At 36.7% G+C, this 24,841-nt stretch overlaps 1 protein-coding gene and 1 pseudogene across 1 annotated transcript; both read left to right on the forward strand.

Moving 5' to 3' along the window:
- Positions 1-19,609, forward strand: part of LOC105496969 (leucine-rich repeat flightless-interacting protein 2-like) — a 34,854-nt pseudogene extending 15,245 nt beyond the window's left edge.
- On the forward strand, positions 19,380-21,923 carry LOC105496962 (nucleosome assembly protein 1 like 2). The gene has a single exon (XM_011767590.2). The coding sequence runs from the start codon at positions 19,749-19,751 to the stop codon at positions 21,135-21,137; it is 1,389 nt and encodes a 462-aa protein (XP_011765892.1). The 5' UTR covers positions 19,380-19,748; the 3' UTR covers positions 21,138-21,923.
- The last annotated feature ends 2,918 nt before the right edge of the window (positions 21,924-24,841 follow it).

Below are 24,841 nucleotides of genomic sequence, written 5' to 3' on the forward strand. Positions count from 1 at the left end.
TTACAGTTTAAGAGAGAATAAAGCAGGTTTAAGTCTTCAAAAATAAACACAGATGTTTTTGTAGTTTGATTCTAGACTAAAAACTAATTCATGCTGTTTTTATTTTTTATTTCCACAATTTTAGAATCAAGTTTACTCAACATTTTCCCCCAGCTGCTTCAGTGATTGTACACTTGGAGGTGTTAAATTAAAAGTTCACAAGATCAGGCTGAGCACCGTGGCTCACGCCCATAATCTCAGCAATTTAGGAGGCCGAGGTGGGAGGATCATGAGGTCAGGAGATCGACACCAACCTAGCTAACATGGTGAAACCCCGTCTCTACTAAAAATACAAAATATTAGCTGGGTGTGGTGGCACGCACATGTAGTTCCAGCTACTTGGGAGGCTGGGGCAAGAGAATCGTTTGAACTTGGGAGGCAGAGGTTGCAGTGAGCTAAGATTGCACCACTGCACTCCAGCCTGGGCAAGAGGGAGAGAGTCTTCATGTAAAAAGAAAAAGAAAGAAAGAAAGAAGAAAGAAAGAAAGAAAGAAAGAAAGAAAGAAAGAAAGAAAGAAAGAAAGAAAGAAAGAAAGAAAGAAAGAAAGAAAGAAAGAAAGAAAGAAAGAAAGAAAGAAAGAAAGAAAGAAAGAAAGAAAGAAAGAAAGAAAGAAAGAAGGAAAGAAAGAAAGAAAGAAGGAAAGAAAGAAAGAAAGAAAGAAAGAAAGAAAGAAAGAAAGAAAGAAAGAAAGAAAGAAAAAACCGTAAGATCTATAAATTTAGAAACAGAGACTTATAAAGGATTGCAATCTGCAAGGTGGCCATCCAGCAGGCTGGAAAGCACAGCCTCTGGCAAAGACCAAAGACAGACACTTTGAAGGAGGAAGGGTTTAGGGAGGAGCTTTACACTGAATGGGTTGGCTAAACGCACATATTTAACAGGTAAAGGTGTATCTACTAATATTCAGGAAGGTGGTCCTAATGTATGCATATTTAACAAGCATGCATATAACACATGACCTACATTCACTATGAGGTGGAGACTTAACATTTAAGTGTATTACAGTTAGGCCTTAAACATCTAAGAGTCATTTCAGGGCACAAAAGCACTCAAGTACGCAGCTTCTGTAAAATGGCCACAACCAGTCCATGGTCAGTGGTTTTCTTAATCATTTCTATATATTGAGAAACATATAGAAATATATTCTATATATTTCTATATTGAGAAATATAGAAATGATTAAGTGGAAATATAGAAATGACTAAGTGGTCATTTCTATATTTCCTTCATTCTGAAATGTATAATTAAGGCAAGGATTGTCTTAGCAATGCGGGCTCTTCTTTGGTTACATATGAATTTTAGAGTGGTTTTTTCCAATTCTGTGAAGAAAGTCATTGGCAGCTTGTTGGGAATGGCATTGAATTTATAAATTACCTTGGGAAGTATGGCCATTTTCACAATATTGATTCTTCATATCCATGAGCATGGAATGTTCTTCCGTTTATTTGTGTCCTCTTTTATTTTGTTGAGCAGTGTTTTGTAGTTCTCCTTGAAGAGGTCCTTCACATCCCTTGTAAGTTGGATTCCTAGGTATTTTATTCTCTTTGAAGCAATTGTGAATGGGAGTTCACTCATGATTTGGCTGTCTGTTTGTCTGTTATTGGTGTATAAGAATGCTTGTGATTTTTGCACATTGATTTTATATCCTGAGACTTTGCTGAAGTTGCTTATCAGCTTAAGGACATATTGGGCTGAGATGATGGGGTTTTCTAAATATACAATCATGTAATCTGAAAACAGTGACAATTTGATTTCCTCCTAATTGAATACCCTTTATTTCTTTCTCTTGCCTGATTACCCTGGTCAAAACTTCCAACACTCTGTTGAATAGGAGTGGTGAGAGAAGGCATCCCTGTCTTGTGCCAGTTTTCAAAGGGAATGCTTCCAGTTTTTGCCCATTCAATATGATATTGGCTGTGGGTTTGTCATAAATAGCTCTTATTATTTTGAGATACATTCCATCAATACCTAGTTTATTGAGAGTTTTTAGCATGAAGTGCTGTTGAATTTTGTCAAAGGCCTTTTCTGCATCTATTGAGATAATCATGTGGTTTTTTTCATTGGTTCTGTTTATGTGATGGATTGTGTTTATTGATTTGCATATGTTGAACCAGCCTTGCATCCCAGGGATAAAGCCCACTTGATTGTGGTGGATAAGCTTTTTGATGTGCTGCTGGATTTGGTTTGCCAGTATTTTACTGAGGATTTCATGTCGATGTTCATCAGGGATATTGGTCTAAAATTCTCTTTTCTTTGTTGTGTCTCTGCCAGGCTTTGGTATCAGGATGATCTGGCCTCATAAAATGAGTTAGGGAGGATTCCCTTTTTTTCTATTGATTGGAATAGTTTCAGAAGGAATGGTACCAGCTCCTCTTTGTACCTCTGATAGAATTCATCTGTGAATCCATCTGGTCCTGGACTTTTTTTGTTGGTAGGCTGTTAATTATTGCCTCAATTTAAGAGCCTGCTACTGGTCTATTCAGAGATTCAACTTCTTCCTGGTTTAGTCTTGGGAGGGTGTATGTGTCCAGGAATTTACCCAGTTCTTCTAGATTTTCTAGTTTATTTGCGTAGAGTTGTTTGTAGTATTCTCTGATGGTAGTTTGTATTTCTGTGGGATCAGTGGTGATATCGCCTTTATCACTTTTTATTACGTCTATCTGATTCTTCTCTCTTTTCTTCTTATTAGTATTGCTAGCGGTCTATCAATTTTGTTGATCTTTTCAAAAAAGCAGATCCTGGATTCATTGATTTTTTGAAGGCTTTTTCATGTTTCTGTGTACTTCAGTTCTGCCCTGATCTTAGTTATTTCATGCCTTCTGATAGCTTTTGAATTTGTTTGTGCTTGCTTCTCTAGTTATTTTAATTGGGATGTTAGGTTGTCATTTTTAGATCTTTCCTGCTTTCTCTTGTGGGCATTTAGTGCTATAAATTTCCCTCTACACACTGCTTTAAATGTGTCCCAGAGATTCTGGTACATTGTGTCTTTGTTCTCATTGGTTTCCAAGAACATCTTTATTTCTGCCTTCATTTTGTTATTTACCCAGTAGTCATTCAGGAGCAGGTTGTTTGGTTTCCATGTAGTTGAGCAGTTTTGAATGAGTTTCGGAATCCTGAGTTCTAATTTGTTTGCACTGTGGTCTGAGAGACAGTTTGATGTGATTTCTCTTCTTTTCCATTTGCTGACGAGTGCTTTACTTCCAACTATCTGGTCAATTTTGGAATAAGTGCGATTTTGTGCTGAGAAGAATGTATATTCCATTGGTTTGGGGTGGAGAGTTCTGTAGATAGCTATTAGGTCTGCTTGGTCCAGAGCTGAGTTCAAGTCCTGGATATCCTTGTTAACCTTCTGTCTCGTTGATCTATCTAATATTGACAGAGGTTAAAGTCTCCCATTATTATTGTGCGGGAGTCTAAGTCTCTTTGTAGGTCTCTAAGGACTTGCTTTATGAATCTGGGTGCTCCTGTATTGGGTGCATATATATTTAGGATAGTTAGCTCTTCTTGTTGAATTGATCCCTTTACCATTATGTAATGGCCTTCTTTGTCTCTTTTGCTCTTTGTTGGTTTAAAGTCTGTTTTATCAGAGACTAGGATTGCCACCCCTGCTTTTCTTTTTTTTTTTTTTTTTTGCTTTTCATTTTCTTGGTAGATCTTCCTCCATCTGTTTATTTTGAGCTTATGTGTGTCTCTGCATGTGAGATGGTTCTCCTGAATATAGCACAGTGATGGGTCTTGACTCTTTTTTTTTTTTCCTTTTTTTATTGTTTCTCAATACACACATTTATTTGTACTGAAAATTGTAAAAATAGCACAAAGTTTCTTTTCATTACAATCCAAATTTTTGAAAGCCAGAAAATCCAATTATTATGCTCTAGCCAAACTACCCAGTGTTTTCTTTCTCTATTATTATTATACTTTAAGTTCTAGGGTACATGTGCACAACGTGCAGGTTTGTTACATATGTATACATGTGCCATGTTGGTGTGCTGCACCCATTAACTTGTCATTTACATTAGGTATATCTCCTAATGCTATCCCTCCCCCCTCCCCCCTCCCCACAATAGGACCTGGTGTGTGATGTTCCCCTTCCCGTGTCCAAGTGATCTCATTGTTCAATTCCCACCTATGAGTGAGAACATGCAGTGTTTGGTTTTCTGTTCTTGTGATAGTTTGCTGAGAATGATGGTTTCCAGCTGCATCCATGTCCCTGCAGGGGTCTTGACTCTTTATGCAATTTGCCAGTCTGCATCTTTTAATTGGAGCATTTATACCATTTACATTTAAGGTAAATATTGTTATGTGTGAATTTGATCCTGTCATTATGATGTTAGCTGGTTATTTTGCCCATTAGTTGATGCAGTTTCTTCCTAGCATTGACGATCTTTACAATTTGGCATGTTTTTGCCATGGTAGGTACTGGTTGTTCCTTTCCATTTTTAGGGCTTTCTTCAGGAGCTCTTGTAAGGCAGGCCTGGTGGTGACAAAATACAATTATGTGTCTTGGGGTTGCTCTTCTTGAGGAGTATCTTTGTGGTGTTCTCTCTATTTCCTGAATTTGAATGTTGGCCTGCCTTGCTAGGTTGGGGAACTTCTCCTGGATAATATCCTGAAGAGTGTTTTCCACATTGGTTCCTTTCTCCCTGCCACTTTCAGGTACACCAAACAAATGTAGATTTGGTCTTTTCACATAGTCCTGTATTTCTTGGAGGCTTTGTTTGTTTCTTTTTACTCTTTTTTCTCTAAACTTCTCTTCTCGCTTTATTTCATTAATTTGGTCTTCATTCACTGATACCCTTTCTTCCATTTGATTGAAACAGCTACTGAAGCTTGTGCATGTGTCGCATAGTTCTCATGCCATGGTTTTCAGATCCATCAGGTCATTTAATATCTTCTCTGCACTTTTTATTCTAGTTACTCATTCATGTAATCATTTTTCAAGGTTTTTAGCTTCCTTTCGATGGGTTTGAACATCCTCCTTTAGCTCAGAGAAGTTCGTTATTACTGACCTTCTGAAGCCTACTTCTGTCAGCTCATCATATTCATTCTCCGTCCAGCTTTGTTCCATTGCTGGTGTGGAGCTGCAATCCTTTGGAAGAGAAGAGGTGCTCTGGCTTTTAGATTTTTCAGCTTTTCTGCTCTGGTTTCTCGCCATTTTTGTGGTTTTACCTAACTTTGGTCTTTAATGTTGGTGACCTACAGATAGGGTATTGGTGTGAATGTCCTTTTTGTTGATGTTGATGCTATTCCTTTCTCTTTGTTAGTTTTCATTCTAAGAGTTAGGTCCCTCAGCTGCAGGTCTGTTGGAGTTTGCTGGAGGTCCGCTCCAGACCCTGTTTGCCTGGGTTTCACCAGCGGAGGCTGCAGAACAGCAATATTGCTGTCTGATCCTTCCTCTGGAAGTTTGTCCCAGAGGGGCACCCATCTGTATGAGGTTTCAGTTAGCCCCTTCTAGGAGGTGTCTCCCAGTTAGGCTACACAGGGGTCAGGGACCCACTTGAGGAGGCAGTCTGTCCATCCTCCAAGCTCAAACACCATGCTGGGAGAACCACTGCTCTCTTAAGAGATGTCAGACAGCAATCTTTATGTCTACAGAAGTTTCTGCTGCCTTTTGTTCAGCTATGCCCTGCCCCCAGAGGTGGGGTCTACAGAGGCAGCCAGCCTTGCTGAACTGAGCTGGGCTCCACCCAGTTCAAGCTTCCTGGTCACTTTGTTTACTTACTGAAGTCTCGGCTCTGGTGGACACCCCTCCCCCTGCCAGGCTGCTGCCTCACAGGTTGATCTCACCTTGTTGCACTAGCAGTGAGCAAGGCTCCGTGGTCATGAGACCCACCAAGCCAGGCGTGGGATGTAATCTCCTGATGTGCCATTTGCTAAGACCATTGGAAAGTGCAGTATTTGGGTGGGAGTGTCCCATTTTTCCAGGTACCATCTTCGGTGAAGGCATGGCTTCCCTTGGCTAGGAAAGGGAAATTCCCTGACCCCTTGCACTTCCTGGGTAAGGCAATGCCCCAACCTACATCGGCTCACCCTACATGGGCTTCACCCACTGTCCAACCCATCCCAATGAGATAAACCAGGTATCTCAGCTGAAAATGCAGAAATCACCCATCTTCTGCATTGATCACACTGGGAACTGCAGACTGGAGCTGTTCCTATTCAGCTGTCTTGACATTTACTCTTAATATTGGATAGCATTTATACTTTAGTGAAGAAACAAGTTCGCAGGTTGGATATCTGTTTCACTCAAATTTACGTTTGTAGGAAAACAACTTGATTGTAAAATATTTAGATTTATATAAGAAAACATTACAAATAAGTCACAAGAAGATATATAAAACTTGCTTTATTGCATGGGTCAGGGGAATTCCAATGCTTAATACTTTTAAAATGAGGGTAGACTACTTATTATTCAATATCAATTGTGCTGTATCTTTTAAGGTATTTAATCTGTTACTTATATGTGGAATGAAAGCTCGAATAGAAGAGGTGGTGTAGAAAGGTGGGAAATCAGTCTGAATATTCTATTAAACACATCCCTTTGCAAAACAAACAAACAAACAAAAAATAGAAAGCAGGATCTTAAAGAGGTATCTGCACACTCATGTTCATTGCAGTATTAGCCAAGACATGGAAGCAACCTAAATGTTCATCTGTAAGTGAATGGAAAAAGATGTGATACATATACACAATGGAATATTATTCAGCCATAGAAAAGAATGAAATTCTGTCATTTGCAGCAACAAGAATGGAACTGTAGGACATTGCAGTAAGTGAAATAAGCCTTTGAGAAATTAAAGAAAAATGAATGAAAATAATTTGTTTATGCATTGGAAGACTTGATACTGTTAAAATGCCAATTCTCCCCAAATTGATCTAGTGATTCAACGTATTCTCTTTTAAAATTCAAAGAGGTGTTTTCTTTGCAGAAATTGACAATCTTATTATAAAATTTGTATATAAATTCAAGAGACTCAGAGTAGCCAAAACTATTTTGAAAAAAGAAGAAGAAAAATGATGGAGGGCTTTCACTTTCCAATTTTTTAAAAGAAACTATCAATCTATGGTAGTCAAGATGGTATGGTATTTTCATAAGGTTAGACATTATAGATTAATGAAACTGAGTTCAAATTCTAGAAATAAATTCTTTTATTTATAGCTGTGGTAAGTTTGAAGATGTTGGGTCTGACCAAGGAAAACACAAAACAACATGGTATCATTGTACAACAAACTTTATTAAATGGTGCTTGAAGAGGGTTGTATGAAAGAGTAAATCCCTCACCACAGCATCCATGAAAAGCATCATGAGGTCTCAATTAAGAAGGTGAAGTGGGTGAAGAAATTTCCAGGAGACAGGTGATTCAGAGAGGTAGTTTATGCCTTTAAGCAGCATTGTTCAGCTGCAAAGTGAGAAGTCACTGGGTCAGAAAGCTCCAAAAGGCAGCAGTGATTTGGGATCTTTTACAGTTACAGTGTTTGTGTTATCTAAGGCTAACAGAAGTGGGGTGTACTTTTGTGGAGTGAAAGGCAGGAGGTAAAAGAGACAATAATATGCTTATTCAGGCTCCATTTAGAACATTTTGGATGTGTAATAATTTGAATTTGGTGCAGACAGGCTTTAAGCTAACAACCTGCTGTGAAGGAGTAAACAACAAGGGGGCCAATATAGAGAGGCCATCCTTGGCCTATTTTTACAACAGTCAAGTGATGTTATGATAAGGGTACCAATACAATTCATTGAGGAAAGGACAACCTTTTTAACAAGCTGTTTGGGGCAAAGGGATATCCACATGCAGAAAGCTAAGCCAAGACTCGTAACTCTCACAATACACAAAAAAATTAACTCAAAATACATTATAGACCTAATATAAGTTTTTTTTTAGAAGGGTCTTGCTGTGTTGCCCAGGTTGGAGTGCAGAGACACAATCATAGCTCACTGAAGCCTCAATTTCCTGGGTTCAAGTAATCCTCCGGCCTCAGCCTTCCAAGTAGCTGGGACTACAGGCACACATCACCACACCTGCTTATTTTTTTTATTACTTTTGGTAGATATGAGGCCTTACTATGTTGCCCAGGCTCCTAAATATAGGATTTAAAACTCTAACACATTTATCTATAGGAGAAAATATTTAATGTCTTGGTTAGGCAGCTATTTCTTAGTTATGACATAAAAACACAGTCCATTGAAAAAAAAAAGATAAAATGGATCCCATCAAAATTCAAAACTTCAGCACTGAAATACAGTTTCTCATTAGGCATAAAAAGACATTGCACCTTATGGTGAAAAATATTGCAAAATGTGTATCTGAAAAGGACTTATATCCACTATATGCATAGAACTCTTACACCTCAATAATAAAGGCAAACCAATTAAAAATAGGCAAAAGATTTGAAGACATTATACCAAAATATATATGAATTGCTAATAAAAATGTGAAGAGATGGTTATAAGTGCAATACAAATTAAACCACAATGTGATAGCATTTCATACATAATAGAATGATTAACATTAAAAAAGACTTGCACACAAATATTTATTCCAACGTAATTCATAGTAGCCAAAGTTAGAAATAGCCTGCATGTACATCAACTGGTGAAAAAATAAACATAATGCGATATATCCATATAATTCAATACCATCCAGCATAAAAGAAATTACTGTGGATACATGCTACAGCAAAGATAAATCTCAAAATCTTTATTTTCAATGAACAAAGTCATACACACGAGAGAAAATGTTTTTTTTTTTGTTTTTTTGTTTTTTTTTCAATTCTGTGGAGAAAATCAGTGGTAGCTTGATGGGGATAGCATTGAATCTATAAATTACCTTGGGCAATATAGCCGTTTTCGGATATTCATTCTTCCTATCCATGAGCATGAAATGTTCCTCCATTTGTTTGTGTCCTCTTTTATTTCATTGAGCAGTGGTTTGTAGTTCTCCTTGAGGAGGTCCTTCACATTCCTTGTAAGTTGAATTCCTAGGTATTTTATTCTCTTTATAGTAATTGGAAATGGAAGTTCACTCATGATTTGGCTCTCCGTTTGTCTGTCATTAGTGTATAGGAACGCTTGTGATTTTTGCTCATTGATTTTGTATCCTGAGATTTTGCTGAAGTTGCTTATCAGCTTAAGGAAATTTGGGGCTGAGATGATGCGGTTTTCTAAATATACAATCAAGTCATCTGCAAACATGGACAATTTGACTTCCTCTATTCCTAATAGAATACCCTGTATTTCTTTCTCTTACCTTCATTTTGTTAATTACCTAGTAGTCATTCAGGAGCAGGTTGCTCAGTTTCCATGTAGTTGTGAGGTTTTGAGTGAGCTTCTTAATCCTGAGTTCTAATTTGATTGCACTGTGGTCTGAGAGACAGTTTGTTGTGATTTCTGTTCTTTTACATTTGCTGAGAAGTGTTTTACTTCCAATTATGTGGTCAATTTTGGAATAAGTGCGATTTGGTGCTGAGAAGAATGTATATTTTGCTGATTTGGGGTGGAGAGTTCTGTAGATGGCAATTAGGTCTGCTTGGTCCAGAGCTGAGTTCAAGTCCTGGATATCCTTGTTAACCTTCTGTCTCATTGATGTGTCTAATATTGACAGTGGAGTGTTAAATTCTCCCATTATTATTGTGTGGGAGTCTAAGTCTCTTTTTAGGTTTCTAAGGACTTGCTTTATGAATCTGGGTGCTCCCGTATTGGGTGCATATATATTTAGGATAGTTAGCTCTTCTTGTTGAATTGATCCCTTTACCATTATGTAATGGCCTTCTTTGTCTCTTTTGCTCTTTGTTGGTTTAAAGTCTGTTTTATCAGAGACTAGGATTGCCACCCTTGCTTTCTTTTTCTCTCTCTTTCCATTTTCTTGGAAGATCTTCCTCCATCCATTTATTTTGAGCCTATGTGTGTCTCTGCATGTGAAATGGGTCTCCTGAATACAGAACACCAATGGATCTTGACTCTTTATCCAATTTGCCAGTCTGTGTCTTTTCATTGGAGCATACAGTCCATTTAAAGTTCATATGGAACCAAAAAAATAACCCACATAGCCAAGACAATCCTAAGCAAAAAGAACAAAGCTGGAGGCATCACGCTACCTGACTTCAAACTGTACTACAAGGCTACAGTAACCAGAACTTCATGGTACTGGTACCAAAACAAATATATAGACCAATCGAACAGAACAGAAGCCTCAGAAATAACATCACACATCTACAACCATCTGATCTTTGACAAACCTGACAAAAACAAGCAATGGGGAATGAATTCCCTATTTAATAAATGGTGTTGGGAAAACTGGCTAGCCATATGTTGAAAGCTGAAACTGGATCCCTTCCTTACTCCTTATACAAAAATTAATTCAAGATGGATTAAACACTTAAATGTTAAGACCTAAAACGATAAAAATGCTAGAAGAAAACCCAGGAAGTATCATTCAGGACATAGGCATGGGCAAAGACTTCATGACTAAAACACCAAAAACAATGGCAACATAAGCCAAAATCAACAAATGGGATCTAATTAATTCAAAGAGCTTCTGCACAGCAAAAGAAACTATCATCAGAGTGAACAGGCAGCCTATAGAATGGAAGAAAATGATTGCAATCTACCCATCTGACAAAGGGCTAATATCCAGAATCTACAAAGAACTTAAACAAATTTACAAGAAAAAACAAACAACCCCATCAAAAAGTGGGCAAAGGATATGAACAGACACTTCTCAAAAGAAGACATTTATGCAACCAACAAACGTATGAAAAAATGCTCATCATCACTGGCTGTTAGAGAAATGCAAATCAAAACCACAATGAGATGCCATCTCACACCAGTTAGAATGGCGATCATTAAAATGTCAGGAAACAATAGATGCTGGAGAGGATGTGGAGAAATAGGAACACTTTTACTCTGTTCGTGGGAGTGTAAATTAGAAGACAGTGTGACAATTCCTCAAGGATCTGTAACTGGAAATACCATTTGACCCAGTGATCCCATTACTGGGTATACACCCAAAGGTTTATAAATCATGCTACTATAAAGACACATGCACAAGTATGTTTATTGCAGCACTATTCCCAATAGTAATGTCTTGGATCCAACAAAAATTTCCATCAATGAAAGACTGGATTAAGAAATTGTGGCACATATACACTACGGAATACTATGCAGCTATAAAAAAGGGTGGGTTCATGTCTTTTGCAGGGACATGGATGAAGGTGGAAATCATCATTCTCTGTGAACTATCACAAGGACAGAAAACCAAACACCGGATGTTCTCACTCATAAGTAGGAGTTGAACAATGCGAACACATGGACACAGGGCAGAGAATATCACACCTCAGGGCCTGTGGGGGGTTGGGGGGCTGTGGGAGAGATAGCATTTGGAGAAATACCTAATGTAAATGACAAGTTGATGGGTGCAGCAAGCCAACATGGCACATGTATACCTATATGACAAATCTGCACATTCTGCACATGTACCATAGAAATTAAAGTATAATTTTAAAAAAAGTAAAGATGAAAAAGAGTCCCAGATTAGTCAGTGAAAAAAAAAGATAACATGTTGTATAATTTTATTTATAAGAAATACCCACAAAGGCAAAGCTATAAGACAAAAAGTGAATTAGTGGTACCTATAGCATGAGTAAGAAGTGTAACAGTAATTATTTATGAAAGATAATATTGAGATGATGAAAGTGTTCTAAAACTGATTCATGGTTTTAATTGTACAACTTGGTAAATTTAATTTAGTCTCAGTTTTAGTCATTTCTGCTCTGATTTTTATTTTTTCTTCTACAAATTTTGAGTTTGGTTTGTTCTTGCTTTTCTAGTTCTTTAAGATGCATTATTAGGCTATCTGTTAGTATTGCTTTTATTGTATTCCATAGGTTTTTGTGTGTTGCATTTCCATTGCCATTTGTATCAATAAAATTTAAATTTTTCTTCTTAATTTCTTTATTGACCTATTGGTCATTCAGGAGCATGTTGTTTAATTTCCATGTATTTGTATAGTTTCCAAAGCTCCACTTGTTATTGAGTTCTAGTTTTATTTCCTTGTAATCAGAAAAATATACTTGATATGATTCGGACTTTTTAAAAATTTGATGGGACAATTTTTGTGGCCTAACATATGGTACATCCTGGAGGTTGTTTCATGTGCTGTTAAAAAGAATGTGAATTCTGCAGCTATTGAATGTAATATTCTGTCAATATCTATTACATTCACTTGGTCTATAATGCAGATTAAGTCCAATGTTTGTTGATTATCTGTCTGGATGATAGGTCCATTACTGAACCTGAAGTTTTGAAGTGTCCTGCTATTATCATATTGCAATATATCTCTCCCTTTAGATATATTAATATTTGCTTATATGTTTGGGTGCTACAATATTCGTCACATGTATGTTTACAATTGTTATATCCTCTTGCTGAATTGATCTCTTTATCATTATATAATATAATGAGTTTCTTTTTCTCTTTTTACAGTTTTTGACTTAAAATCTGTTTTATCTGATATAAATACAGCTATTCTTGTTCTTTTATGGTTTATATTTGCATAAAGTATCTTTTTCTATCCCTTCATTTTAAGTCTATGTTTGTCTTTATAGATTAAGTAAAATGAGTTTCTTGCAGACAGTTGAGTCTGGATTGTTATCCATTCAGAAACTATGTTTTTTATTTGAAAAATTTTAAATTTCAATGTTTAATGTTATTGTTGATAAGTAAAGACTTACTATTGTCATTACTTGTCTGGAGGTGGGAGAGAGGTGATGCAGGCACTCCCTTGGTTGCCACCGCTTGTGTCATGCTGAGTCACATCCCAAGTCTACAGCCTCCAAGACCAGTGCAGAACCACACTTAGGCTTGCCCAAGGATCTCAGTCACTAGTTACCTGGTTGCCACTGAAATTTATTTGAGGCCTAAGGCCACTGTAGTTAGCCAGTCATAAAGTGGGCCAGGACTTTAACTCCTCCCACCAGGGCAGTAGATTCACCTCTGGGCCAGAACTGGTTTAAATGCTCTCTCCAGGAGAACCTGTGGAAATCTGTCTGGTGTTGTGTTCCACTGTGACACTATGAGATAGGGCAGCACTGAGTTCCACTGAAAAGTCCCACACTCACTTTTCTCTCCCTCCCTAGGGTGTACAGCTTCTCTCTCTGGGCTGCACTGCCTGGGATTGGGATGGGGGTGTAAGCAACGTAAGACTGTTCTTCTTTCCCTCTTCAATGCATCTTTTCTTTTTATTATGCTAAAACCAGAAACTCTGATATCTCATTTGATTTTTTACTTCTTATGAAGGTATTTTATGCATGGAAAGTTATTCAGTTTAATGTTCCCATGGGAGAAATGATTGCTAGAGAGTTCTATTTAGCCATCTTGCTCTGCCTCCAATTAGTAAATATAATTTTAAAAATCATTCATTCATGCACTTGAAATGGGTGCATTACGTGATACACAAAATAAGCCCAAGTAGAATTATTTTAAAAACAAATAAAACTGACATGAACATTATTGTACAAGCCTTTTTGTGTATTTACATAAGCAGGTCATTGCTGCATCCTCGGGGAGGCATGTGTTTAGATTTAGTAGATACTGCCAAACAATTTTTAAAGTTTTTATATCAGTGTACACTCCCATTAGCAATATCTAAGAGTCCAAATTGCTCTACATCTTTGCCAAAATTTTGAATTGTTAGACATTTTAATTTTAGCCATTGACAATTTTCTTTATATATTAATGATTTATTAGTTTTGTATCTATATAAGTGTTTGAGGTATCTATATTTCACCCATTTTTCTTAGGTCTCATTTTACTTAAGATGTTATTTATGTTTTTTGCTTCTTGGTTTGGGTTTTTTAAATTTATTTACTCATTTGCTAAAAATTTATTGAACATTTATTTTTTGCCAAGCATATACTGATGGGACCTTTTTATTTTTTTGAGACAGGTCTCGCTGTCACTCAGGCTGGAGTGCAGTGGCACAATCGTGGCTCACTGCAGTCTTGGCATCCTGGGCTCAAACAATCTTCCTACCTAAGCCTTCACTGTAGCTGGGACCGCAGGTGTGTACCAACATGCCTGGCTATTTTTTATTTTTTACTTTTTTGTATAGATGGAGGTCTCACTATGTTTCCCAGGCCGACTTCAAACTCCTGGGCTCAAGTGCCCCTCTCACATTGGCCCACCATAGTGTTGGAATCATGGGTGTGAGCCACTGCATCTGGCCAGGGTTTCTTCTTAAAAATTTTTTTTTGTTGATTCATAATAATTGTAAATATCTATGGGATACATGTAATATTTTGATACATGCACAAAATGTGTATTGGTCAAATCAGGATAATTAGGACATCCATCATCTGATAAATAATAAGTATTTATCATTTCTTTGTGTTGGGAACATTCAAAATCTTCTTTTATAGCAATATTGAAATATACAACAAATTACTAGTAGTAGTCACCCTACTGTGTGGTTGAACACTAGAACTAATTCCTTCTATCTAACTGTATTTTGGTACCCATTAATTAACATTTCCCTGCACTCTACCCTTCCCAGCCTGATAATCACTATTCTATTCACTACATGCATGAGATGAGTTTTTTAGTTCCCACATATTAGTGAGAACATGTGATACTCATCTTACTGTGCCTGGCTTATTTCACTTAATGTAATGTTCTGCAGTTCCTCCCCTGTTGTTGCAAATAACAGAATTTCATTCTTTTTATAGCTGAATTATATTCCTTTGTGTGCATGTGTCATATTTTCTTTATCTTTTATTGATGGACATGGGTTGATTCCATATCTTGGGTCTCGTTAATAGTGCTACAATAAACATGAGAATGCAGAGATCTTTTCAATATACAGATATTCTTTCTTTTGGACATGTACCCAGCAGTAGGATTGCTGGACCATATGGTAGTTCTATTTTAAGCTTTTTGAGAAATGTTCATACTGTTTTCCATAGTGGCTGTACTAATTTACATTCCCTTCAACAGGGTATATGAGTTTCCTTTTCTTTGCATCCTTGCCAGCATTTGCTATTTATGTATTTTTTTATAATAGTTATTTTAACTGGGATGAGATTATATCTCATTGTGGTTTTGATTTGCATTTCCCTGATGACTAGAACTATTGAGCATTTTTTTTCATATACCCTGGCCATTCATTCATGTATCTTCTTTTGAGAAATGTGTATTCTTATTTTTTGCTATTTTTTAATCAAATTATGTGGTTTTTTTTCTATTGAGTTGTTTCAGTTTCTTATATATTCTGTTATTACTCCCTTGTCAGATGGATATTTTGAAAATATTTTTCCCATTGTGTAAGTTGTCTCTTTACCCTATTGTTTGTTTTCTTTCCTGTGAAGAAGCTTTTTAGCTTAATGTGTTCCCATTTGTCTACTTTTGCTTTTGTTGCCTGTGTTTTTGAGGGCTTAAAAATAAAATCTTTGCTCAGACCAATGTCCTAAAGCCTCTTCCCACTTTTGTCTAGTAGTTTCATAGTTTCAGGTCTTACATTTAAGTCTTTAGTTCCTTTTTATTTGATTTCTGTATATGGTGAGAGATAGGGGTCCAGTTTTATTCTTTCTCATACAAATATCCAGCTTTCCCAGCATCATTTATTGAAGAGTCTGTCCTTTCCCTAATGTATGTTTTTGGTGCCTTTGTTGCAAATGAGTTGGCTGTAAAAGTGTGGATTTATTTCTGGGTTCTCTATTCGGTTCCATTGGTTTGTTGTGTCTATATTTATGACAGTACCATGCAGCTTTGTAGTACATTTTGTCATCAGGTAGTGTGATGCCTCCAGCTTTGTTCTTTTTGCTCAGGATCATTTTGGCTATTTGGGATCTTTTGTAGTTTCATAAAAGTTTTAGGATACTGTTTTCTGTTTCTGTGAAGAATGTCATTGGTATTTTGATAGAGATTGCATTGAATATGTAGATTTCTTTGGGTCGTATAAACATTTTAACAATATTGATTCTTCTAATCCATAAGCATGGAATATCTTTCCATTTTGGGGTTCTCTTCATCTCTTTCATTAGTGTTTTTATAGTTTTTATTGCACAGATCTTTCACTTCTTTGGTTAAATTTATTCCTAGATGTTGTATTATTTTCTTGTAGCTATTGTAAATGGGATTGTTGTCTTGATTTTTTAAAATTGCCTGCTGCTGGTGTACAGAAATGCTACTAATTTATGTATGTTGATTTTGCTTCATGCAACTTTGCTTAATTTGTTTGTTAGTTCTAACAGTTTTTTGTGGAGTCTTTAGGTTCTTCTAAATGTAAGATAATGTCTTCTGTGAACAAAGATATAAATTAGCAACTTTTTTTTCCAATATGTACGTCCTTTATTTCTTTCTCTTGCAGAATTGCTCTGGGTAGGACTTCCAGTACTATGTTGAATATGGTTTTTAAAAATAATTTTCTCTACACTTTATATTATGATAAAACATACATAACATAATATTTACTATTTTACCTATTTTTAAGTCTGCAGTTCAGCAGCATTAAGTACAATTACACTGTTGTGAACCATCATCACCATATATCTCCAGAATATTTTCTTTTTCTTGAACTGAAACTCCATACACATTAAACAATAACTTCCTTTCCTCCCTACCCCAAGTCTCTGAAAACCATGTTTCTGCTTTCTGTCTTTGTGAATGTGACTGCTCTAGATACCTAATTTAAGTAGAATCATACAATATTTGTTCTTTTTTATCTGGCATTTTCACTTAATGTTTTCAAGGTTCAACCTTGTTGTATTTGTCAAAATTGCATTCCTTTTAAAGCTTAAAAATTCCTTTCATTATATATATATTTATATAATAAACATTATATATATATGTTATGCATATATGTTATACATATTATATATAATGAAAAATGTTATATATATACACATATATATTACATTTTATTATCCATTCATCCATCAATGGGCTTTTGGGCTGTTTCTAACTTTTGCTTATTGTGAATAATGCTGCTATGAACAAGGGTATACAAATACTTGTTTGAGACCCTGCCTTCAACTTTTTGGGTATATACCCAGAAGTGGAATTGCTGAATTATATGGTAATTCTACGTTTAATGTTTTGAGGAACTGCCATACTGTTTTCCATTATGGCTGTACCATTTTACAATTCTCAGCAATGCACAAGAGTTTCGATTTTCCATGTCTTCATCAACACTTATTTTCTATGTGTGTGTGTATGTTTTCTAATGATAGCTATCCTAATGAACGTAGTATGTAACTGTGGTTTTGAATTGCATTTCCCTAATTAGTGATGTTGAGCATATTTTGATGTCATTACTGGCCACTTGTTTCTCTTCTTTGTAGAAATCTTTATTCCAGTCCTTTGGCCATTTTTGAATTGGTGTGTTTTCCTTTTCTTGGTTATTGATTTGTAGAAGTCTTTTATATATTTTAGATATTAATCTCTTATTATCATATATATGATTTGCAAATATTTTCTCCAAAAAAAATTGTCTCTTAAAGCTGTTGATAGTATTTTTTGATGCATGAAAACTTCTAATTTTGAAAAAGTCCAATTTGTCTGTTTTCTTTTGTTGTCTATGCCTTTGCAGTCATATCTTTTTTGTTTTATGTAACAAAACAGAGCATTTCCCTTGTGGTTTCTGTGAATGCCTGTATGACTCTGAGGACTCTTCATTCTTAAAAGTAGATAAAAATACTTTCTCTTTGTCCTTTCTAATAGTTTAACTGCATAATATATTTAAATAACAATACATTTTATTTTAAATAATGTATCGCATTTTGGAGAGTGCTTAAAAATATTGCAATATACTAACAAGAGGGAAAAGTTTGTAAAACCGTTTATTCCAGTTTTATTTTTCTAAACCTCCAGTCTAAACACAAACATATATATATATAACCAAATTAGAAAGAAAAGGACCAAAATGTCCACGTTGGTGCTCTATGGATTGTGAGGCTTCTAGTGATTTCTGTGGTACTCTAAAAATTATCTCATTTTCCAAATTTTCTAAAATGAGCATAAATAGTATTTATTATCTGAAAACTACAAGGAATATTGCAACTACAGAAATAGAAAAGGGAAACTTAGAATGGATGGGACTCATAACTATGGAATCACCAGACTGAGATAGGAGTCTCAAAATTTAATTTTGTAAATACTGTAATGATATGTAGTACACAGGAATAAAATAAGTAAAAGGAAAAATTTATCTACAAACTGACAGAATCTAGAAATAAATACAACAGTATGTAAACAGTTTTAATATCTGTGATAGTAGCAAATTATTCTTTAAATCTGAAAAATAATAGTCACTTAAAATTTTTAAAAATTGTTCAATTAATAAATGATCCAAATTAGAAATATGAACAAAATAAACCTCGCCAATGATTACTATAGAGAGGAAATTTTAATTACTGTAAAGCATTCCACCCAATGAATGCCTTATCAAATAGTTTAACCATTTCTTTAATGCTGAGATTTAGATTATTTCCAATTAACTCAAAAGCATCAAGCAAATGTTATGATTTCTAAGAATAAACATAACTTTCCATTTTGACTTTTATATATATGTATATTTCTAAAGGCTATTAAAGCCAGCATTAAGGAGAAGCAGAAAGTCAGTATTGGAACTGGGGTTATTTATAAGCCAGGCAGCTGGTTAATTGAGGTGAATTGTCTGGTGTGTTTACTTGCCACGTAGTTGTATACACCATACTGGTTTTTCATAACAGGCCCTCATTCGCCCCCACTGCCATCGGACTTCCTCCTCCTCTCCTCACAGGAAATGTTTCGAGAATTTTTCAATCTAAAATCGTATAGGTTGTGAAAAATACAGACAAACATAATATAGAATATTTAAATAACTGACACACCACCTAAAGACCATCAATGCTAATTCCTGGTGTTTTTAATCTTTGAAGCGTTTGTTTATCAGCTCTTCCACCATCCATCTCTCTCCTCCCCAGATCCCCGATCTAAAATCAAAAAGATTGATTTAGGATGGGTGGGTGCCTTTTCCTCTCTCATTGTTCAATATTTTAGTTACATTTTCTCTGAGCTCTCTGGGGAAAGCATAAATGTATAATATCGGTTAAAAGTTGGATGAAATGAACTAATAAACGCAATGGGATTCCAGAAAACTCCACGGGAGATGGGTTAGAGGACGAGGAGGAGGTGGATGAATCAGCCATATTAGAGAGTCTGGGAAGGTGAGCAGAGTTGAAAACTTGATAGATCTAATAATTTACTGGCTCTGGGTTTGTCAGTCACTACACTGCAGCAAATGAGATTAGAGCAGAGTTGTGGGAGGGAAGGAGGTGACGCAGCAATCTGTTTGCACCAAGAAATTTTAGGCAAGTGACAACTGCGTAATCATATTGCGGCACCGTTTTTTTTCTTGCAGCAGTAGCTGCTTGCGGAGGAGGTCTGCCCACTGCGGCTCTCTGCAGTCTCTGGCTCTCTCCTGCAGGATCGGTCAGCGCAGCCGTCGCCGCCCTCTGCACCCAGCCCAGGCCGCCACTGCTTCAATCCGGTTCTCAAAGCCTCAGCACCACCTTTTATCCCCGAGGCAGCCTTGATCGTCGTTCCCTCAGTCCGGACGCCGCTGCTAGGTCCGACCACCGCCGCTTCTGATATTTCGGTGAGTCTTTTCCTGCAGAGGTTTGGTCTCCCGATCTCTGTGGTAGCCACCTTAGGCGTGTACGGTCCTTTGAAAAAATGGCCGAGTCAGCGAACCACAAGGAGCTGTCAGAATCCAGTCAGCAAGAGGCTGGTAATCAGATAATGGTGGAAGGGCCCGGGGAACATCCGGAGCGCGGTGAAGATGCCGCTGCTGGGCTTGGAGATGATGGGAAGTGCGGTGAAGAAGCCGCAGCTGGGCTCGGGGAAGAAGGGGAAAATGGTGAAGATACTGCGGCTGGGTCCGGGGAAGATGGGAAAAAAGGTGAAGATACTGATAAGGACTCAGACCCAGACCGTCCAAAAGGACTTATCGGTTATGTTTTAGATACAGACTTTGTTGAAAGTCTACCTGTGAAAGTTAAGTACCGTGTGTTAGCCCTTAAAAAGCTTCAAACTAGAGCGGCCAATTTAGAATCCAAATTCCTGAGGGAATTTCATGACATTGAAAGAAAGTTTGCTGAAATGTACCAACCCTTACTGGAAAAAAGACGTCAGATCATCAATGCAATCTATGAACCTACAGAAGAGGAATGTGAATATAAATCAGACTCTGAGGACTATGATGATGAGGAAATGTGTGATGAAGAGATGTATGGTAATGAGGAGGGTATGGTACATGAGTATGTGGATGAGGATGATGGTTATGAGGACTATTATTATGATTATGCTGTTGAGGAGGAGGAGGAGGAGGAGGATGAGGATGAGGATGACATTGAGGCTACTGGAGAAGAGAATAAAGAAGAGGAGGATCCTAAGGGAATTCCTGATTTTTGGCTGACTGTTTTAAAAAACGTTGATACACTCACTCCTTTGATTAAGAAATATGATGAGCCTATTCTGAAGCTCCTGACAGATATTAAAGTTAAGCTTTCAGATCCTGGCGAGCCCCTCAGTTTCACACTAGAATTTCACTTCAAACCCAATGAATATTTCAAAAATGAGTTGTTGACAAAGACATATGTACTGAAGTCAAAGCTAGCATATTATGATCCCCATCCCTATAGGGGAACTGCGATTGAGTATTCCACAGGCTGTGAGATAGATTGGAATGAAGGAAAGAATGTCACTTTGAAAACCATCAAGAAGAAACAGAAACATCGAATCTGGGGAACGATCCGAACTGTAACTGAAGATTTTCCCAAGGATTCATTTTTCAATTTTTTCTCTCCTCATGGAATCACCTCAAATGGAAGGGATGGAAATGATGATTTTTTACTTGGTCACAATTTACGTACTTACATAATTCCAAGATCAGTATTATTTTTCTCAGGTGATGCACTTGAATCTCAGCAGGAGGGGGTAGTTAGAGAAGTTAATGATGCAATTTATGACAAAATTATTTATGATAATTGGATGGCTGCAATTGAGGAAGTTAAAGCTTGTTGCAAAAACCTTGAGGCATTAGTAGAAGACATTGATCGTTAGAGCAGAGTACATATGGCCCTGAAATTAACTGCCCTAGATATAGTTACTCAAGGTATAAGAAGTCTTGTATTCTGTACTTTTCTTGTAGTGTCAGTTAAAACATACGTTTCAAAAATATAAGAAAAGTTCAAAAACTAATTAATTTGCATTTTAGTAGTAGAATGTTTTAAAGAAACGTACACTGTGGTAAATGATTTAAAACACTAGTATAGTGTTGTGTAGCTTCATCCTTCTGAAGTCTTTTTGTCATGTAGCTATTCATCTGTGGCTATGAAACTATCAGAAATGCTAAGTGAGATCAATATTTGTTTGGAAAAAATCTTGGGAAGCAACCCAAGGGTTTTTGCTGTTGTTTTTCTTTTTCTATTTTTGTTTACTTAGTTCTTTAGCTAGTGGATTTAATTTTGTTGTGCCTGCTTCATTTTGCAGTAACAATGCAGTAGAATTTAAAACTCGAATGCTTAAGAGGCCTGCATATAGATAAGAATTTCAGGCAAAACTACATTTATTGTTAATAACGGCTTGTTCATACGCTCTTGTATTTTATGTATCTGTGATAAATAATGAAACTTAGTTATATTGAGGTTACTGTTTATCAGTGAAGTGTTAGTCATAGTATTTTCAAAAGTTTGCACATATTGTTCTGTGTAATTGTGTAAGCCATAATTACAGTGTATAATTCTCTTTTCCTATTAAATCATTCATTGAAAGTGATCACTTTACCATTTTGAAAAGATATTTCATGTTCTTTCACTGCAAAATAAAATGAATAAAAGTTTCAGAGTGTCTCATGTTTAAAAATTGATTTATTTCTTGTTGCAAAAGTAATATGTTCATTGGGGGACATTTGGGCAATACTGAAAAAATTCATTAATTAAACACAAAATCCATATACCACCCACCTACCCCAAAATAAGCACTGTTAATATTTTGATTTATTTTCTACAATTATGTTTGCATATGTTTATACACTCATGCAGATTTACTAAGACTATACTAAAATGTGCAAAGAAAGTATATCTTTCTTAGTGTTTATAATTATGCTGTTCATAATCTCGAGTCTACCTTCACTACACAAGGTTGCAGGGAAACAAAATTCTCAATTCTAATCAATCCAGTAATCTCAGTGCTATTTAATAATTTAAGCACCATTTAGAAATAACAGGCTCCTGTGTGTGTTAGATTGTATTTCATATTTCTTACCTATCCTTCTACAATGTCATCTGGGTATATATGGGATTACATTATTAATTGTGGCTGGGGTGGGAGTGGAGTGCCCTGATTCAGGATAATGGGATGTGATTGATCAGACCCTCGTCCCAGAGCTGACTTTGCCTTTGTTGCATGTAGAAACAGAGGCTGTGCTTCTCCCTCTGGCAGACTCTGAAAAGGTCACATTCATACCTCTAGTACAAGAGAGAACTTCTTGGTCCCCTCCATGCCACGTGGGAACTGAGAGTAACTAGAAAATGCTAACTCTGTCTCGTTATTGCTGCCTACCCACTCTTCCATCCCAGGTGGTTGGATGGATGTGATCTCGCACAAGTATAAACCAAAAGTGGACAGAAGTTCTGTCTGTGACTTATTCTTCCACTATTAAACAAAAGATCTTGGCCCAGAGAGGTAAGTTTATAGCAGTGCCAACTTTTCATATTTCTGTTTCATACCCCTCTACAATCAACTAATGAGGGAATTATGAGCTTTTTCTTTCCTTTTCCTGTCTGGACAGGACTCTCCTCTAATGCTAAATCTTCCTCCCAGAGATGGGGTAGATGTTCCCTGTTTTTCTCTGCAGTTGCAATAGTTGACAGGATATGGGGAAACAGACAACTTACTATTATAAGGAAACTTAAATCAGGAGATACTTTCAATGTATGCCTGGTAAGTATAGACTTATTTTAACACTTTTCAACACCATTAATCTTGACCTCTGTGAAATTATTGACTCTCCCCAGTGCCCTGTCACACACAGAGATTGGGCCACTTTTAATTGTGCCTACTGTTGTGCATTAAAAAGTCAAGGACATGGGTGTATCACTCCTGGTATTTCACAGAGGAGGCTCAGACATTTTGCAGTTTCTCCTATACCTTTCTTTTACCTTCATTAGATAGAATAGTAAAGATGCTTCTGGGTTTGCTCTGAGGGCAAGCCAGACCCCTTTGCTCTAACTGTCATGTCAGAGGCCTCTAGTCAAAGGCAAGGATATACCTATAGGTGAAGAAGTTGGGTTTATTCTTCACTGCAGTGAGAGAGAACATACTTCAGGGAACCATGGAATGTATCAGTAAGTGGGTGTTAGAAAAAACACTGGGTTGTAAGATTTGGTGGTGGGTCCAAGGAAAATAAGGTTTACTCTAGATCGGATGCTGACAGAAAATGCGGGCAATTTTATGGTTGGTAGCTCAATAAATCTTATCCATAGGGAGGGGAGACTAGAACAAGGATAGCCTGGACAGGGTTGGGGAGGTGTTGGTATGTCGTGGGTGACACATTGACCTTGTTTTTGTCTCTGCTTAGACAAAATTAAGTGGTCTTGCTTTGTCTCATTTTATTACAGTTCCAGAGTTACCCTATGGTTTGTATTCTATGAAATAGTTTATGTCCAATAGGAGAATAGCCTGGCCTAGCTGTGAGTGCCAGGCTAGCTTCCTGAGATCAGAAACTGTTCTTTATTTTTCTTTCTCTTTGGCCTTTTCTTAGGGTTACAATTTGAGGCTCTCATCCCTCCCACAGCTTGTTGTGGGAGGGAGGTTCATTCAATTGGTTTTAGACTAGTGTAGACAATTTAGGCTTTGAGGATAGGCCACCAGCTTCAGTCCACATACCATACAGTTCTGTACTAGGGTTAAGAACCTGTGTGTGACAAAAAAAATCAAGTTTTACCTTAGTTCACTTCATATTTGTCTTAAAAAAAAAAGATCACTATATTGGCCTGGAGAAGTCATAGAGGTGGCTGTTGGGCCTTGTTAGAATTTTGGTATTCCTAGGGAATACACTGAAATACAAATATACAATAAAATTCCATTTTGGATACGTGATAACTTATAGTTCACAATGATTAGTCTTTGAAGCCAGGTTGCCTGGATTCAAATCCCAATTCTGCAACCTGTTAGTTGGGTGACTTTGTGCAAGTTACTTTATGTATCTCTGTTTTCATATCTGTCAAAATGTAATAATTGTGCATCTACCTCATAAAATTATTAGGAAGAATTAACTAGTTTATGTGCTTAGAAATATGCTTGGTACATAAATGCTATACAGATGTATGTATTTTGTTATTTTTATAACTAAGTTTGTATCTATAAAATACTCAAAATTCTTTTCTGGGAGGGGGACACTGGAGTGCAGTGGTGTGATCATGGCTCACTACAGCCTCGACCTTCCAAGCCCAAGCAATCCTTGCACCTCAGCCTCCTGAGTAGCTGGGACCACAGGCACACACCATTTGGAAGTCAGATATGTATAAATACATGTCTGTACATGTACACAAGACGTGGAGCACATAAAGTGAATATTACTGGTTCTGACACCTACTGAGCAATTTCTTGTCACTACTAGTGTAGGTTTATTTGGAAGAAAAAGTAGATAATGTGATTATCTAACAGTAGTTCACTGCCTCTGTAAAATAGAGAACCTGTTAATTTAAACCTTATACAAAAGGTTCTGTACCCCAATTTGAATGTATCACTTGGCCATGAGAAAA

The sequence above is a fragment of the Macaca nemestrina genome, chromosome X (genome assembly GCF_043159975.1).
Source record: "Macaca nemestrina isolate mMacNem1 chromosome X, mMacNem.hap1, whole genome shotgun sequence".
NCBI lineage: Eukaryota > Metazoa > Chordata > Mammalia > Primates > Cercopithecidae > Macaca > Macaca nemestrina.